The sequence below is a fragment of the Balaenoptera ricei genome, chromosome 14, assembly GCF_028023285.1.
Source record: "Balaenoptera ricei isolate mBalRic1 chromosome 14, mBalRic1.hap2, whole genome shotgun sequence".
Taxonomy (NCBI): Eukaryota; Metazoa; Chordata; class Mammalia; order Artiodactyla; family Balaenopteridae; genus Balaenoptera; species Balaenoptera ricei.
This window is the reverse complement of record NC_082652.1, coordinates 27,833,219-27,850,085: the sequence shown is the minus strand read 5'-3', so window position 1 is coordinate 27,850,085 and position 16,867 is coordinate 27,833,219. Positions and strand designations below refer to the sequence as shown.

The following is a 16,867-nucleotide window of genomic DNA, read 5'->3' as shown; positions in this document are numbered from 1 at the left end:
TTGTGTTAGTTGATACAGATCCAGCGCAAAGCATCCTGTTAAGAAAAGTCTATTCTGATTTGAAATGTCCTTTTATTCCTCTCCAAGCCTGGAGGTCCAGGTTATAGCTTATTGATCTGAGTGTGGCAGAGTGGCCTGATGTGGGATTCCTTTCTGAAACATTCAGAGATTTCTTGTTTTGCTCCTGAGAGTGGATGGCCTGTGTTGTTAGGATGATTGTCATGTAGGAGGTCAGGGGTCGTCCACACCAACCCTTGGAGCAGGTCCGCCAGTGCCCCCCCACCCCCAGCCAGGGGCTACCCGGGGAAACTCGAGGTGCTGGGGGGCACACCCAGGGGTGGGGGGGGGACGCAGAGCGAGCAGAAGTCAGCCTGGCACCAAGGGCGTGGCCGCCAGAGGACTGAGGCCCCAGAGCACTGACCCGCCTGCAGGGTCTATCCTGGGGGGCCGCAGGGACCCTGCGTGCCAGGAGAGAAGGTGGAGGGGCCTCAGTGCAGGGGCAGAGCCTGGCACGGGGCCCTGTGGCTGGTCTGGCTCCTGTCCTGGCCTCCCTGTGTGCCTGCACAGGGGGCTCAGCGGTGTGCAGCCCCCGCTCCAGCCTAGGCACTCAGAGCTCCCAGACCATAGGGGGAGCCCTGGATGCAGGAGGAACATGCAAGGTGGGGGCTGGGGAGCAGGTTGGGCCAGGCAGTGCGGTGGGAAGCTGGTGGGAGGACACAGCAGTGCCCCAAGGGGGACGGACCCAAGGGGCCCCGGCAAGTTCTTCACAGCTGCTTTCTTGGACTCCTCCTTCCTGCTTTTGTTTTTGGGAGCACATGTTATCATCAGAAAAAAGGGCTTGTGGGAGGCGTCCTCCAGATCCCAGAGCTGGTCTGCACAGGGCTCCCCTGGCTCCCCTCACTCTTCAGGGCCCTGAGACGTACCCCTCACACCAAGCACAGCGAGCTCTGCTTCCTGGGTTGAGGACGTAGCGTCCACTCATGTTAGACACTCGCGGTGTGCGACACCTGGGCGTGGAGCCCCTCTGGGTGGGCAGCGAGCTCCAGCAGGTGGGCCAGGAGGGCCCGCCCGGGTGCTGTCGGCCACGCCTAGGCACGTGGCTCAGCACCAGCCTTGCCCACCAGCAGCGGGCCCCCATTGGAGCTGCAGGCGACCCTGGAGGCAGCCTTGCTGGCGGCCCCCAGGTCCTGTGCTCACCGCTGGCCATCCGGGGTTTGAGGGCCGCCGGCTGAGCTCCTGGCCTCGGGAAATTCTCCGCTGGCAGGGGGCGCTTGGTCATTTCTGAGCCCTGGGAGCTCAGTGGAGAGCAAAGGTGCCGGGTCCTGGCGGCGGGCCCGGGACTGGGCACCAAGCACGGGGCGGCCGCTCTCGGTCGGTGCCAGGCCGACCCAGGGTCCCCATGCTCCCCTGCAGGCGGCTGCGCAGCCCTCTGACCCACGCCCTCATCCATCATGCTGCTCGGCCGGCGAGGCGCTGACTCTGCAGCCTTGACGGTTGGGGGGCTTCCGCGGCGACGTTGACAAAGTACAGAAGGTTCATTTTTCATTGAGACGGAGCTCGAGATTTTCTTTGGCCGGCAGTTCTAGACAGGTGGCCGGCCCCGCCCAGGGGTGGCCGCACGTCTCGGCCGGTGGGAAGGAGTGGGAGGACCAGCCAGTGTCCCAGACCCCGACCGCAAGCGCCCCACCCAGCCCGCACTGGCCCCAGTCTGGGTGTCGGCCCCCTGGGGGTGTGCAGACCCCCCAGGGCTCAGTGGAGAAGGCGGCCTATCTCAAGCCCCTTCTCCTCCAGAAGGCCTGGGACCCCCGAGCATCCCCCAGCTGACTGCAAGCTGTCCCTGCAGGCTGACTCCAGTCCCCGCCCTCTCCTCCTGGCCGGCTACGAGGACGGCTCGGTGGCCCTGTGGGACGTCTCCTCACGGAAAGTGTGCAGCCGCGTTGCCTGCCACACGGAGCCCGTCATGGGTCTGGACTTCGACTCCCAGGAGGCCAGGGGCGTCTCAGGCTCTGCGGAGAAGACGCTGGCCGTCTGGAGCCTGGATGAGCAGCAGGCCCTGCAGGTCAGTGGGCCAGGCCCGAGGTGTCATTTATCCTGCTCTGCACCAACAGTCTGATGGGCTGGAACAATATTTAGGCATGAAGAGGACTTGTGGCAGGTCCCCAGTTAATTAATCATCGGACCCGGCGCGGGCGGGCCTGGCGGGCGGCAAGAGAGGGGCTGGCGCTCGTGAGCCATTCACAGGGTTTGGGTTTCCCTCAGACCTTGGCTAACAACGGTCACGTCTCGTCCATCTAGAGGAAAGGCATGTAGAATCCAGGACTGTGCAAGCCCGTTTGCAAAACTCAGAGGAATTTGGTCAGTAAGGAACTGATCAATCAAAAAGAAAAAAAAAAAAAAGAAAAAAACTGAAACCCTACATGGAGAAATCCCTGAGTGAGGCCCCTGTGGCTGTCTGCAGGCTGCCCGGGGGCAGTGGGAGGGCTGTAACGGCTCAATGGCTTCCCATCCCACGTGGCTGGGGGGCCCTTGGAGCCACATCTGGGTGCCCAGTGCTCAGCCCTGTTGGGATGGGGGGATGGAGTTGGCCGGGAGGGGAGCCTCCTGGCCAGGCCTCAGATGGGTGAGGTCCTGGGGAGTGAGGTGCTGGGTGTGCCCTGTGCCTGTCAGCCCCCTGAGGGTAGCCTGAGTGCACACTGGCTTCTGGGCGGGGGCGCCCCCATTAACCAGGAAGCCTCAGAAGGCTGAGACCTGACCACGGCCGGCTCTGCGAGCCCAGGTCTGGTGGGGGAGTGGGGCCCCAGCGGGGAGCTGTGTATCCCGCCTCCCGGAGCTCTGGAGGACAGGGCCTGTGGCTGCGCCCTCTACAGGGGCTGCGTGGTCCAGGCTTCCCTGCAGACAGGAGGCCTCAGGAAGAGGGCATCTCTCAGGCCCTCCCCAGGTGGGAGGCCTTGCCCAGCAGCCCGGGGCCCCCACAGCCAGGGAAGAGGCCCTGTGCACTTGGGTGGGTGGGGGAGGGCAGGCATGGGTGAAAATCGGGAGAGACTGCCATGCCCAGCGGGCATTGCCACACCCTGGGTGCAGGACAGCGAGGGGCAGGGCTATCAGGGGTGGGTGAGGAGTCCTGGGCAGGAGCTAGGGGCCGAGGGCGGACTCGGCAAGGAGACCTTCCATGCGGCAGCTGGAGGGACTGCTCTAGCTTCCTAAAAAGCACAGTCTGTGGGAGGACCAAGCTAGAACCAGAGCGAGTGGCTGTGGCTGCAGGGTCTGGGCAGGGTCCTGAGGGGGGAGCAGCCCTGTGGAGTCCCGGGGAGGGGGGAGGGGGAGGGAGGGAGGGGTCATGTGACATGGGGACAAGGCAGGTATTCCAGCTTCCTTGGCATCGCCCCCTGCCCCCCACGCCCCCCCCTCAGACCAGCCTGTGCCACGCTTGCCTGACTTGCAGTAAAGCAGCTTCCCGTCCGTCTTCCTGTCCTGTGTCCCAGGGAGTCCACAGAGGCCCTGCGGGATGGGGTCAAACAGGCCTCCCTACGGGGCTGGGGCCGGCTGTGGGGGTGGAGCTTCTCCAGCATCCATCCCAGGGGAAGGGTCTCCAAGGCCTTGAAGTCCTGGATGTGGGTGGTGGGAGTGGAAGTCACCATAGTGCTCATTTTTAGAAATGGGGCGGAGCCACGTGGTGCTGGGTCTTCATGTTCTGAGCCGTCAAGGACACAGAGCCTGGCCAGGCAGGCATCGGGGTTCTCCCCACACCCTCCTCTGCTCCTGCCTGGTGGGAACCAGGCAGCGACCCCCACCCCCAATGAGGTCCAGTACTCTGTCCTGCTGTGACTTCAACTTCAGCCCAACTTTGCAAAGGCCTAGAGACCCAGGTGGCTCTCCTGAGGGCCCCACCGACTGCAGTGCCCCCAGGCCCTGCCCCCAGGACCCCGGGAAGAGGCCCCTCCTGCCGTCCTGGCCCAGGTCGGCCTGGTCTCCCCTGGCTTGTTGGAGAAACAGCTGCAGGAACTTCAGACTTAAATTTATGAGGCATGTTCCAGTGCAGAGCTGGAGGTTCACTGTGCAGATGAATTGGAAAGTCAGAGCATAGGGAGGCCAGGCCAGCCGGGAGGTTGGTGGAGGCTGTGCCGCGGCCGGGGCCTCTCTCAGCGTGCATCCCAGGAGGCGCCGCTCCTCCCTCCGACCGCCCACTGTGGCCTCGCTGGAGACGTCCATGTCCCCAGAGGCCCAGACACCTTCAGGTCCTGGAACGCAGGCCTCAAGGAGGAGGTGTCGGGGCCTCGAGGGCCTCAGCGTCGCAGTGTCCGCAGGTACCTCTCCCTGGGCCCTTGGTGCCGCAACTGGCCCTGAGGTGCTGGCCGTGGAGCCACATGGGCAAAGATGTGCCTTACCTCGCAGCAGCAGCTCTAATGAGCCCAAATCAATCTCCCTGGGCGGGTGGGCGGGCGGGCGCTGCAGAGGCGCAGATGGGGCTCCCGCGTGGAGTGAGGGTAATGGGAACCAGATGGGGCCGTGCTGCGCGCACATTCCTGGCACCTGAGGTCATGTTCTGTGAGAGCCACTGGTGGCCGGGATCCTTCCTGGAGGGTCCTGGTCCAAGACGGGCTTGGCCAGGGGCCGCGGCGGTAACTGGAGCCTTCAGCCACCCTCTCTAGGACGTTGGACGCTCACCCACCTGTAGGGGCTGCTCGCTTTGCTCCCCTCGAGCCTGGGGTCTGGGCCTTGGCTGTCGTCAGACACAGGTGGTGCACAGACCTGCCCCTCCCTCCCACACTTGGGGCAGGGTCCACGGCCTTGAAGCAGGGGCTGATTTACAGCCAGCGGTATTTCTAGGCCCTGAAGTAATAACTAGGCCCCCACCCCAGCCAACCCAGGCTGGAGTCAGACGACCACTCTCCCCCACCACGCCCACGGCTGGTCGGCCAGGCGTCCCCTCCTCCCCGCTGCGTGGCCACTGCCCGCCCGCTCCCCAGCCCTGCTGGGGGCTTCCCTCTAAAGTGTCAGCAGCGGGACACTTGGGCTGGTGCGAGGGAGACCATGGGGCCCCGAGCTGAGGAGCTATGGGCACAACACCACCACCACCCCACACACACACATCTCGGGACACCATGGGCGGGGCTCCGGCCGCCTTGACCACACACGGGTGCTGGTGGGCCCCGATAGGACTGGTCTCTTCCAGTCCAGGTCCCCACTGACAGGGCCTTGTGCCTTGATTCTGAACTTCCAGGAGGGGCTGCGAGGGTGGGGGCGCATCACTCCTGTCCCCTTTCCCCTGGGCCGTCCTGGGCATCTCAGCCCCTCCCAGGTGGCAACACTAGCATGGATGCTCTCCGCTCCGCGCCCGACTCGCAGCCAGCCGCACAAGGACCACTGCTCAGGCTGCTCTGCAACTCCCCGGCCCCCACCTGGGCTCCCGGCTCCACCAGCAGATGGCAGATTTGGAAGCAGCCCTTTACTCCCTGGGAAACATCCCCATTGTTAACAAATCCACCCTGAAGCAAGCCCCCGAGTGGGTTCCGTCGCACCCACTGCTCCAAGCCCAGGGCGGAGTTCCTGGGAGAGGAAGAGTCGGGGGCTGTGACGGTCACTTTGTCCTTGTCCATGGGTCGGGGCTCAGGCTGACGCACCCTTGCCGCGGGCACACGTGTGGGCTTTGCCTTCTCATGCGGGCATGGCTGCACCAACTTCCGAGGGAGGGGGCGGTGGGGGTGAGGGCCGTGCTGGGCACCCGCCCAGTGAGTGGGTTATGGCTGCTTGTGTGCAGCACAGACAGGAAGCACTGAGCCTGGATTCCTCTGGACGAGAGCATCGGAGTGGCAGAGAGCGCAGGACATGCGGGGACGCTGCTGGTCTCCATGGACGGAGGAGGAGGGGCCCGGGACATCACGGGCCTGGGCACTGGACAGAGGCCGCAGGAAGGCAGGGCAGGCGGGCGTGGAGGGGCTGGATGGGTTGCCGCAGGGGCGCTGCCCACGTGCTGGCTGCACTGACCTTTTTCAGTTGTTTGTGATTGCATCCCTGTTTTATCTGCAGGACTGTCCCCTGTCCATTCCTGACCAGGCTTAACGTTTGTTTTCTTTAAACATCTTTTCCCCATTTCCCGTCTACCTTTCTCTTCCTCCCCTGAGTCCTCCAGGCTCGATGTGCAGCTCTGACCGGGTTTCATCACACTCACTTCCGGGCGCCCGATTTTTCTTTGTTCTCTGACTGCGGAGCTGATCAGAGTGTTTTTATGTTTCCAAATGTTTGATTCTTTCCCCAGTTATTTTTTATTTCTAGGCTTCTAACTTGATCCATTTGTGGTTGGAGAACCAGTTCTGAGTGATACCAGCTCCCTGAAATGCCAGTAGGTTCCTGTGGCCCCCATGCTTGGAAAGAGGTATTTCTGCCACCCGCCACCCAGCTGCGCCTGCCCCTCAGGCAGCCGTGTGGTTCACGTGGGCCACGTGGGCCGAGAGCCATGCCTGCTACGGCCTCTGGCGGGCGCTCTTGCTGGGTCCATCTTGGTGACTTTCCTGGGTCCTGTGTGTTCTTGGTCTGCATTTTGAATCTTCCTGGGGGGTTGAACCCTTGTTATCTCTGGAAAGGATTTTTGCCTGAAAGCCCGTTTCAGCAACGATTCACATGGCTCAGGCCAGGTGTCTTCTGGCTGCACTTCCTTCTGTAGCTTTTTTCCATCTTTCACCTTCAGCCTCCCTTCACACACAGGCGTCCCCTCGTGGGCCAGCCGCGCACGTGACCTCATTGCACGGGTTCTGTTTTGTCACGTGTGCGCTGCCTGGCCGTCTTGTCGGGCCCTCTAGTGGGGCTCTGCTTTTTCATGCTTTGCGACAACCTCTGCCTTTTCTCTGGAGCACTTGGTTTGCTTCCTTCGTGTGCTTTGAGGACGCGTGGTCTCCGGTGACCCCCTTCTGCTGGGGACTCGTGGCGTCTGGTCCTCGCTCCTGGTCACCTCGTGGGGCTTCTCCTCGGCCACTCCCGAGACGTTCTTTTTATCTGTGGTTTTCAGGGGTCTGGCCTCCCTGAGTGACATTGTCCCATGGCCCCCGAGGCTCTGGTCAGTTTTCTCTCTTCTTCAGGTCAGATAATGTCCATTGATAATGTCCCCTAGTTTACGGACTTTTAAAAAATAATAGTTTCCAATCTGCTGTTAAGCCTGTCCTACACATTTTTCACGTCAGTTATTAGCTTTTCAGTTCTACATTTTCTATTATTGTGCTTTTTTTTTTTTTTAAAAAAAGACTCTATTTTTAGAGCAGTTTTAGGTTCACAGCAAAATTGAGAGGAAGGTACAGAGATTTCCCATATACCCCCAGTCCCCCCACTATCGACATCCCCCCCCACAACAAGTGGGACATTTGTTAAAATCGATGGAACTACACTGACACCTCATCATCACCCAGAGCCCATGGTTCACATCAGGGGTCACTTCTGGTGATGTACATCCTATGGGTTTGGACGAATGTATAGTGACATGTGTCCAGATGTTCAGTGGTATCTGTTGTCATTTGCATTTCCCTAATGACATACGATGTGGAGCATCTTTTCACATGCTTATGTGCCATCTGTGTATCTTCTGTGCTGAGGTGTCTGTTCAGGCTTTTTGCCCATTTTTAAATTGGGTTGCTCATTTTCTTAAGAGTTCTTGTGTATTTTGGGTAACAGCCCTTTATCAGATGCGTCTTTGCAGATACTTTCTCTTAGTCTTTGGCTTGTCTTCTCATTCTTTCAACAGTGTCTTTACAGAGCAGAAGTTTCTAATTTTAGTGAAGTCAGATTATCAGTTGTTTCCTTTATGGATTGTGCTCTGGTGTTGTATCTAAATACAAGGTCACCTGGGTTTTCTCCTGTCATCATCTAGGAGTTTTATAGTTTTGCAGTTTACATTTAGGTTTTTGGTCTATTTTGAGTTGATTTTTGTGAAGGTGGCAGGTCTGTGTCTGGATTCGTTTCTTCTCATGTGGACGTCCAGTTGTTCCAGCACCGTTTGTTGAAAAGGCTACTTTGCTCCTGTGTCAAAGGTCACGTGTTTATGGGGGTCCATTTCTGGGCTCTTTGTTCTGTTCCGCTGATCTGTTTGTCTGTTCTTCCACCAAGATCCATGGTCTTGATTCCTGTAGCTTCACAGCAAGTTGTGAAGTCGGTCCTCCCGCTTTGCTCTCCACCTTCACAGAGTGTTGGCTGTTCTGAGTTGGTTCTGAATTTCCATTTCTCTGCTCATAGATCCTATCTGTTCACTCATCAAGACAATTTTTTGGTAATTATTTGCATTTTCTTTCATTTTTTGGAACATTTAAATATTGCTTTAAAGTCTTTGTCTGATATGTTCCACACCTATGCCATTCTGGGCTGGTTTCCATTAACTGCTTTTTTTTCCTACTTCTTTGGGTGTCTAGTAATTTTTGTCTGTGCCAGACATTGTACTGATGGAGATGGAGATTGGATTCTGTTACTTTGCAGAGCAATCACTCTCATCCCTGTGGCTGTTCACCTGCACCATGGGCTTGGCTTCCACTCCGTCAGGCAGTATGTGGGGCCCAGGGTCATCCCCAGGCTCCTGTAATGCGGTGGGACTCACCTTCCAAACTGTACCTCCCCTTCGCACTTGTGGGGCTTGGTTTCCAGCTTCATCATGGTTGGCCAGAGTAGGCCCAACCAGGGTGTGATGCCTGCCCTGCAGCGTGGCCACGCGGGGTCTCAGCTGGTCTTGTGTGGACACACAGATGTCACCCTCAGCTGCTGAGTCCAAGATCACTGTTGATCTCTTGTATTCGTTCCCTTTAACCCTGCAGCAGCCACTGACCGGTTAACCTTGTGTGGTGCCCTGAGTGGGCACAGCCCAGCCCTCACAAGGACTCGTGGGACCCACATGGCCTGCAGTCCCTCCCCCAGCCCCCTCCATGCTGCTGCCTCACCCCACGGGTTCCAGCGGCTCCACCCTCTAATCACCTCCTTGGCTTCACGTGGCCGCTGTGCTCCACCTGGACTTTGCGGCCAGACCTTCCCCCAGCAGAGAGCTACCGGGCCTCTGGGAGGCTCCCCTGTCAGCTGCCCTTCCCGCCGGTGTTGGTGCCTGGACACAGTCACGCAGTGTCTTTTGTCCAGTTGGTGGTTGTTGGCAGCACACGGAGTGGTCTGGCACCAGCTGTCCATCACAGCCACCTCCTGTAGTCCCAGCTTCATGAAGGGTGTCTGTTTGTCTGCTGAGCAGACATTCGCAGCTTCTCGTTGTGAACTGTACACACTCTGTCGTTGTCAATTGTGGGCACAGTCTGTCCGAGTGCTCCCTGGTCCCCAGGGTGGGCCCCGACTCTCTCGTCTGCTGGCTCCTGGGGTTTCTTGGCCAGTCATTCTTTTGGTGTCTCTCACGTTCACAGCACACATTTGGCTTTAACTTTGGAATCCAGTCAAAAGTCTGTTGAGTATATTTTTATTCCTTTTCAGAGAAATACAAGGGCAAATACTAGGAAACGATTACACCTGGGTGGGGAGAGGAAGTGAGGTTGTTCTGTCAGCACCTCAGTGGGTGTCAGATAATCTCCGTAGAATGAGGCTGACTGTTGTATCTTCAACCCAGATGACAAAGATGAGCAGATCAGTGAACTTCACACCCGTCTCTTTTGCTGCCCTCCCGTATTTCTGTTAGTTACACAACCGGTTCTGTAGCCTTGATCCCCGTATTGTCTCAGGCCTAATCCTGCAGGGGACTACGTTCCCTACTCTCTGCCAGGCCACTTGCTGCCGTTCTCCTGTTTTCTCCTAAGAGACTGGACTTAATCTCCTAGTTCTCCAGGAAGAGCTGATGGGACGCATCCCCTGGGTTCTTACATGTTCACAAATGCTCATCTGTTGTTCTCATAGCTGAGCGACAGTTTGGCTGGATATAAAATTCTCGGGCCTCTCCTCCCAGCTTCGCAGGCGTCACCCCACCGTCTGGCCCAGACATGGCCCAGACGTGGCCATGGGCCATTCTGCCCTCACGGTTGACTTGATCCTTTTGCCTGACTGTCAAAAGGACTAATCAGCTTTGCATCCAATGACGTTATCAAGCGCACCTTCCTGTGACCACCCTGTAGCCTCTCTGTGGATCCTAAGACTTCAGTTTCTAGAAGCAAGAACAGATTTTCTAAATGGCAAAGGTCAGAGCAGCTGTGCGGCCTTCCACATCTTCTGTTTCTCTCCAGTGGCCGCGCCTCTGTCCCCAGGTTGGGTCACGCCTGCCTTTGCTGTCTCTTCCGATTCCCCTCGCTTCTGCAGTGTTTGCTTCTCTCGGTGCCTGTGGATCAGGCTCCCTCCTCTGGGTTTGCTCTCCTGGTTCTTGTTTTATGGAGATCATTGCTTCATGAAGTTCTGTTTTGCTGATTTGCAAAAGTGCCTGGTGAGTGTCTGGTTGCTTCCGAGGAATGCTGCCATCTTTCGCCGAGTTTTTTTCCTCCTTTTCCCTGTGTTGTCTTTGAAAAATGAATGACTCTCCCTAAGGCTGCTCTGGCCCAACAGGAGGTGAATTAGCAGAGAAAGGGGAGCTGCTGTGGGCACACCAGCAACCCCGAGGCAGCAAGGACTCCTGGCGCCCAGGGCTGGGCCAAGGCAGGATGGGCGGAAGGACGTGGCCATTTGGGTCATCACGACGATGGCCAAGTGTGTGTTGTCAGCGTGGGGCAGAGCTGCCAGATGGCCCCGCAATGGCTGTGCATCCAGCCCCAGGCGGCCTTCCTCCTCGCATGCCACTCAGGGCTGCCCTTCCCCTGGCTTTGCTGAAGGTGGGGTTTGCGTTCCTTCTGCTCCTCCTGCTTTGGGTGCGGTGAGGTTTCGCGAGAGAGGACCCACTGACCTTGCTGCTGTCCAGTGGGCCGTGCTGCCTGGACGCTGGGGGGCAGTATTTCCTTGGGGAAGGGCCCAGGCCGCAGTCCACTGAGGTCTGTCCTGTCCCAACCCGAGGGTCTGGCCAAGGGCAGAGGTCGCCTGTGCTGGCTCCAGGAGGTGGCAGTAAGTTGGCAGGAGCGCTTGGCTCCCTGTTCCTGACGGGGGCGTCCTGGTAGAGGGAGAGGCACGGAGGCAGGTCTAAGAAGCCACCTAACGGTTCTCCCTGCCACTCTGATCACAGGTGCGTGGGACTCACGTGCTCACCAACCCCGGGATCGCCGACGTCAAGATTCGGCCAGACCGTCGGATCCTGGCCACCGCGGGCTGGGACCATCGCGTCCGTGTGTTTCACTGGCGGACGATGAAGCCGCTGGCCGTGCTGGCCTTCCACAGCGCCACCGTGCACTGCATGGCCTTTGCTGCCGACGGCTTGCTGGCCACAGGGTCTGGGGATCAGCGCATTAGTGTCTGGTCTCTCTACCCGTGCACGTGACTCGTGGCTCCTTGTGAGGACACTTGGATAGCTGGAAGGTGGTGCAAGGGGTTGGAGGCCATGGGCCACGGGCCCCTCTGGTCATGGGAAGAGCCAGTCATTCGGGCTTCCTTTCTGCATGGGACCTGCTCCCTTTCATGAAGCACAGCATCTGTGCCACAGTGACTGCCGTTTAAAGCATAACCAGGCCAGACACTGGGCACCAGCAACCCAGACAAGAGGCCGACCCGGGGGCTCCTGATAATAAACTTGTTTGCAAACCTGCAGGCTTGAGGTACGAATTCTCCCAGGTGACCCCCTGCTTCCCCGGGTGGTCAGAGCCCAGAGCTGTCTGTCCTCAGAGCCTCCACTGGGCAGGGTGGCTGGTCCGTCCAGCAGGGACGCCAAGTGTGGGCCCCGGGTCCTGGGCTCCTCACACCGCAGACAGCCAGGAGCTCCTGCATCACAGGGTTGAGCCGGTGACGGGCTCCTGACGGGAGCACGGCAGGGAGAGGGCCCCTCATGGGGGTGGTGGGGAGGGTACAGGGCTAGGCCTCCAGCAGGACCAGCAGGAGGAAAGAAGGGCCACCTCGTGGAGTGAGGCCGAGAGTGGCAGGTGGCTGTCCCAGGATGGCTTCTAGGCGTAAAGCCCAGCAGCTCAAGCAAGACAGACGGGGACCAAGGGCACTGTTGCAGCCGCTCACACAGGGTAGCCGCCGGCTGTTCCCACATGGGGCCAAGCCCAGACCTCAGGACAGCTTCTCTCAAGGCTGGGCTGTTGATTGGGAAGGAATGGGACCCTGAAAATTGGGATGGGGGCTGTGGGCAGAGCCCGACCAAGCTGGGGGCCACAAACCCCTTCGTTCCATCAGCTTCTTTGCCAGGAGAGCCCCCTTCGCACCCTACCTGAGGTCAGCCCCCCTTTGGCTGCAGGACCTGAATGGCCTCCCCCGAGGCAGGGGCCCCAAGGGGCACTCAGGACCCCCCTACTCCGCACTTTGCTTATAACCAGACTGGGTCCCAGCAGGCCCGAGAGGGTGGGGTCTGCGGTGGCTGCGCTCCAGAAGGGCTGCATGGCTTTCCCAGGCATCTGGAGAACACGTGTGCATCCAGGTGGCGGGATGCCGAACCCACTGGAACAGGGCCCTGCTGGAGAGTCTGGCCTCCAGGTTCAGCTCGGGGGCTGAAGGGCTCTGAAGTTTGGCTGATTGGTTGAAGCAGGGACCATGAGTGACACAAGTGGGGTTGAAATGCCAGCACTGCGTGGGGTGCTGAGAGGGGGCACCGAGGGTGTTGGGGGAGCTTCATGTGAGACCAGCTCGCCCTCCCTGGGCCCCAGAAGATGTGCCTCCCCACAGCTGTGAGGGCCACCTGCATCCTTGGAGAGCTCTGTGGTCACTCTGCCCCGAAGGTCAGAAGCGGCATTGGGAACGGGTCCTGGGCCTGCAGAGCCTCGTGGTGGACAAGGGTCCAGAGCTGCGGGTATGGGCGGATGACCTTGGGCCCCGGAAAGGGGAGCCAATGGGCAGCTGCTGAAGCCTGGCCTGGTCCCCGTGGGCAGAGCAGAGCGTTCTGGATCCAGAGAGCAGACGTCTGACCTGGGTCACCTGGACCAGCAGGTATCTGCCCTGCAACCAGGCCCAGGTGCCCACCACACTGCCTGCAACCTGTGCTGCTGATGCAGCCGGGGCCCCCCAGACCCACACCCCTGACTGGGGGGCTGTGCACGGTCCCAGCTTAGGGACGGGCCTCCCCATGGGCCAGTTGGACAGAGGTGCTGCCGGGTTTCCTCCAGCACATCTGGGAGGGGCTGCGGCCCTTGGGATGTTGGGGGGGGGTGCGCATCCAGGAGGGTTTCCACATCACGAATGCCAGCAAGACGGGCAGCTCTGTTTAGGCTGCGGAGACTTGAACCCCACGTGTGGGGCGTCCTCTGGGCACTGTGGTCTGCTCAGGACCCCACCTTCTGCCTTCTCCACGGGAGGCAGTAGGGCACTGGGTGCCCCTTTCGGGAGGCGGACCTCTGCTTCTCCGGCCTGGCCGGGCTCCTGCATCTCTCGTGTGCCCCCCACCCCCAGCAAAGCCAACGTTCAGGCCAGCGTCCCCTCCCGTGGGTCTGTCCTGGAGACTGGACCAGAGGCCGGTGCTAAACAGCAAAGGACTCTGTCTCAGGACCCACTTGGCCTCCTCGCTAGAGCATAGCTGTGAACATACCAGTCATTCTGCGGGTCCTGCTGCAGCTGTGACCCCGAGGTGCCGGGCGCTGGGCTGGGGCAGCCTCTAAAACCAGGCCGCGGCTGAGGACGTGGTGCCCATGCCCGCTTACATCCGCGCCATCAGCTCAGCGGTCCTTTGGCAGAATCACTGAATTCACGAAAACAGCTGTGGCAGTGTGTCCTCCCGGCAGAGGGACAGGGCACCACAAGAAGCCAGAGGTGCCTGCCAAGCGTTGGGGGTGAGCTGTGCGTGCTGCCTGCCGTGACTCAGCCCCGGAGGGGGAGAGGGCTCGGGAGACACAGTGTCCATCCGTACCTGGCCCTCACCTCCGTTGAAGGCACAGGCTCCCAGAAGATCACGGCTGCTGGCCCTGAGCTGGGCTCTGGGCTGCCCACCAAGGCCACATGCTGTGAGCAGTGTCCCAAGGACATCTTGTGGCCAAATCTCCATGCATGGGGCCGAGTTGGGTTGTGACAGCCCCGCCAGACGCTCAGGACCAGAGGAAGTGGGTCTGGGGACACAGGCATTTCTCCTGAGCTCGCCACTGCCTGGCCCTCTTCCAGCCACCTGGCACTCTATGGGTGGGTCCCATGGTCATCCCAGCATCGCGCTGCCCCGGCCCCTCTTGGACAAGCAAGAGGTCAGCGGCGGGCCGGGCAAGTGACCAGGGGACGCAGCACAGTTGGGAATTCTCACCTTTTCCTGGGCTCCATGAGCTTCAAGAGGTCTGAGAGGTCAGACCGCCACGTGCTCTGTAAACATGGCCCCGGGGGCTGGACACTGCCACTGAGGGGTTCCCTGGGGAGGGCTGTCCTGCAGGCTGCTCTGTGCCACGTGCCGTGAGCGTCTGCACCCCCAGCAAGCAAGGCTGTTAGGTGTTTCCCACCCGTGTCTCTGCAGGAGCAGCTCTGCGAGCGGTGTGCAGAGAGGAGACGACCCGAGGTTCTTTGGACGCTCGGTGCTCAACCAGCTGGCACCTTGCGGGGAGCCTGGTCTGGGGTTAAGCTGAGCAGGCTGTGCACCTGGGCCGGGGCAGGTGTGCAGCCCCCTCCCCGCCCTCCCTGGTCTCCTGTGTGTTGGGGCTGCTTGGTCCTGCCCAGATGCGGCCACCCTCACACCAGCTCGTCTGGAGGCCCCTCGGGATCCAGGCAGGCGGGAAGTGCGTGACCGGATGGAGCTGAGTGAGGTGGGGAGGGCAAGGCGGCTGCTGTGTGGTGGGGCTGTGCCCACCAGGTAGAGGCCACCAGTCCCAAAAGGATCCACTCGGGGAAGCATCTGAGTGGGAGGCACAGCCACAGATGAGAAAGCAGGACAGACTCATGGTGGCTGAACTGGAAAATGAGGTGGCGCTCCTGGCCTTTCCCTCATCCCACCAGGAGGACGCAGGAGCCACCTGCGTGCACGGCCAGCACCTGCCCTGGGCGCTCAGACTCAGAGCTGGCGGGCAGTTTCACTCTCCGTGTCGCAGACCAGCGCCCTGTGCACAGCGCCCGGACCTCGGGCCCCAGGGCCAGTGTTCATTGCCTGCCCTTCACAGAGACGTGTGTGGCTCCTGCCTTAAAGCAGAGCTGCTTCCGTGGCACTGGGCAGACAGGGGTCGGGGGGGGCAGTGAATCTCGCGGCTGCCACAGGCCAGGATGTGTTCACAGGGGCCAGGAGCAGTGCTGAGGGTCCAGGGGCCGCCATGGGCATCACGGTGACAGTCACTGGTTCTGTTCAAATAGGCCAAGAATCCTCATCAACACTCTAATAACGAAGTGTGCCAGAAACGTACTGTCACAGCAGGTAGCCGCACGCGCCTGAAGACTGTTTTGCCCCAAACGTCTGCATCCCCACAGTCCATAGGCTGGAATCCTAACCCCCAACATGATGGCAGTTGGAGGCAGGGCCTTTGGGGGGTGACTAGGTCATGAGGGTGGAGGCCCAAGAATGGGATTAGTGCCCGAACCAGTATGTGGGCCCTTGCCCGACCCCGAATCCACCTTGGTCTTAGACCTCCAGCCTCCAGAACTGAGCAGAGTCTCTGTGGTTGATAAGCTGCCCAGCCCGTGGTATTTTGTTATAGCAGCAGGAAGAGGACAGGATGACAGGATGCCTGTGTGTTTGTTGTTTGTCAAGACGTGCATGTTGAGAAGTTGAGTCCCTGGTCTGGTCCCGTTGCTGGGATGTTAATAATCAGCCCAGACTCAGGGGCATGCCCGTGAGTCGTCAGTCAGGAAGGCGGAGGGCCCACCGGGCAGTTTGTCTCTCTCCACGGGACAAGGCGGCATGGGGGCACCGCCCATGGGGTGCCTTCGGGTGGGCTCTCGGCATGGTGGCCTCAGGGGAGTCATTCTTCGTGGGGGCACCGAGGGCTTGGCCAGCGAGCCAGGCGGGCACCCAGAGCCACCTTTGCCTAGCCCTGGTGTGTGGGAGACACAGACCCCACCTCCTAATGGAGGGCCTTAGAGTGTTTGTAGCCTTTACAAAGTGAGACCCCAGAACTGAGGACGCGCCTTGGAGGGAGAGAAACAGGCGAGAACCAGCTTCCACGAGTCTCTCCTGAGACGTTAGAAGTAGACGTGAGGCTGTCATTTTGTTAAATGTTTAGAAGAGTTTTTAATGAATTTGCAACCAGTGTTTAAGTGTTGGGGAAATTTTGCTTTATTTTATTCATAAATTTTGATTTATGAACTGAGTTAGAATGTGACTATATAGGGAATTACCATTACACAACATACAATTTATCAATCTTGAGAATTTATTGAACAATTGACATTTTTTTTTTTTTGGAAATTTCAGAGACCAAAATGAAGGGAAAAACCACAGCCCCGTGTAGCCAGTGCCCAGCTTCAGCGTGAAGCAGTGGCCTCCAGGTATCAGGTGAGCTCTGGCCCCCGGGGCCTGCAGCCACTTGCCCAAAAAATGGGATAGCCCATCAGGTGGGCCTGGATGGACCCCTTTCTGGATACACATCTCTCCTCGTGGGCAGGACGAGCCAAGGCCACGGCTGCACCCGCTGCAGCCTTGCCTTCCTGGCCGTGACCCCTGGCCCTCGATGGCCCTCTTACCTCCCTGGAGAAGTAAAGAGGGAGAAGGCGCTGTTTTGTGATTAGCAATAAATAACAGACCCAAGAGCTACGCCAACACATGGACGAGCTCAGACACAGGGCGTGGAGGGAGGAGGGGCAGCACCAGGGTGGGGTCCGATCAGGAAGAGGTGAGCAGGCCTGGCTCCATCTTCACGGCGAGAGGACCTGTTTCACGACAGCTGCAGTCCACCCGGTGCAGCCGCCCCGCCCCTCGTAGTCGCCCCGTGGCCCTGCCGCCCTGTCCGTCCTG

The 16,867-nt window shown here is 59.6% G+C and overlaps 1 protein-coding gene across 3 annotated transcripts in view; it reads left to right on the top strand.

Moving 5' to 3' along the window:
* Positions 1-11,614, top strand: part of GNB1L (G protein subunit beta 1 like) — a 45,764-nt gene extending 34,150 nt beyond the window's left edge. For all 3 annotated transcript variants that reach the window (XM_059893933.1, XM_059893935.1, XM_059893936.1), the window contains 2 exons: positions 1,844-2,059; positions 11,099-11,614. In XM_059893933.1, the coding sequence (XP_059749916.1) occupies positions 1,844-2,059; positions 11,099-11,350 (468 nt within the window). In that variant the 3' untranslated portion in view covers positions 11,351-11,614. The remainder of the gene's footprint in view (positions 1-1,843; positions 2,060-11,098) is intronic.
* The last annotated feature ends 5,253 nt before the right edge of the window (positions 11,615-16,867 follow it).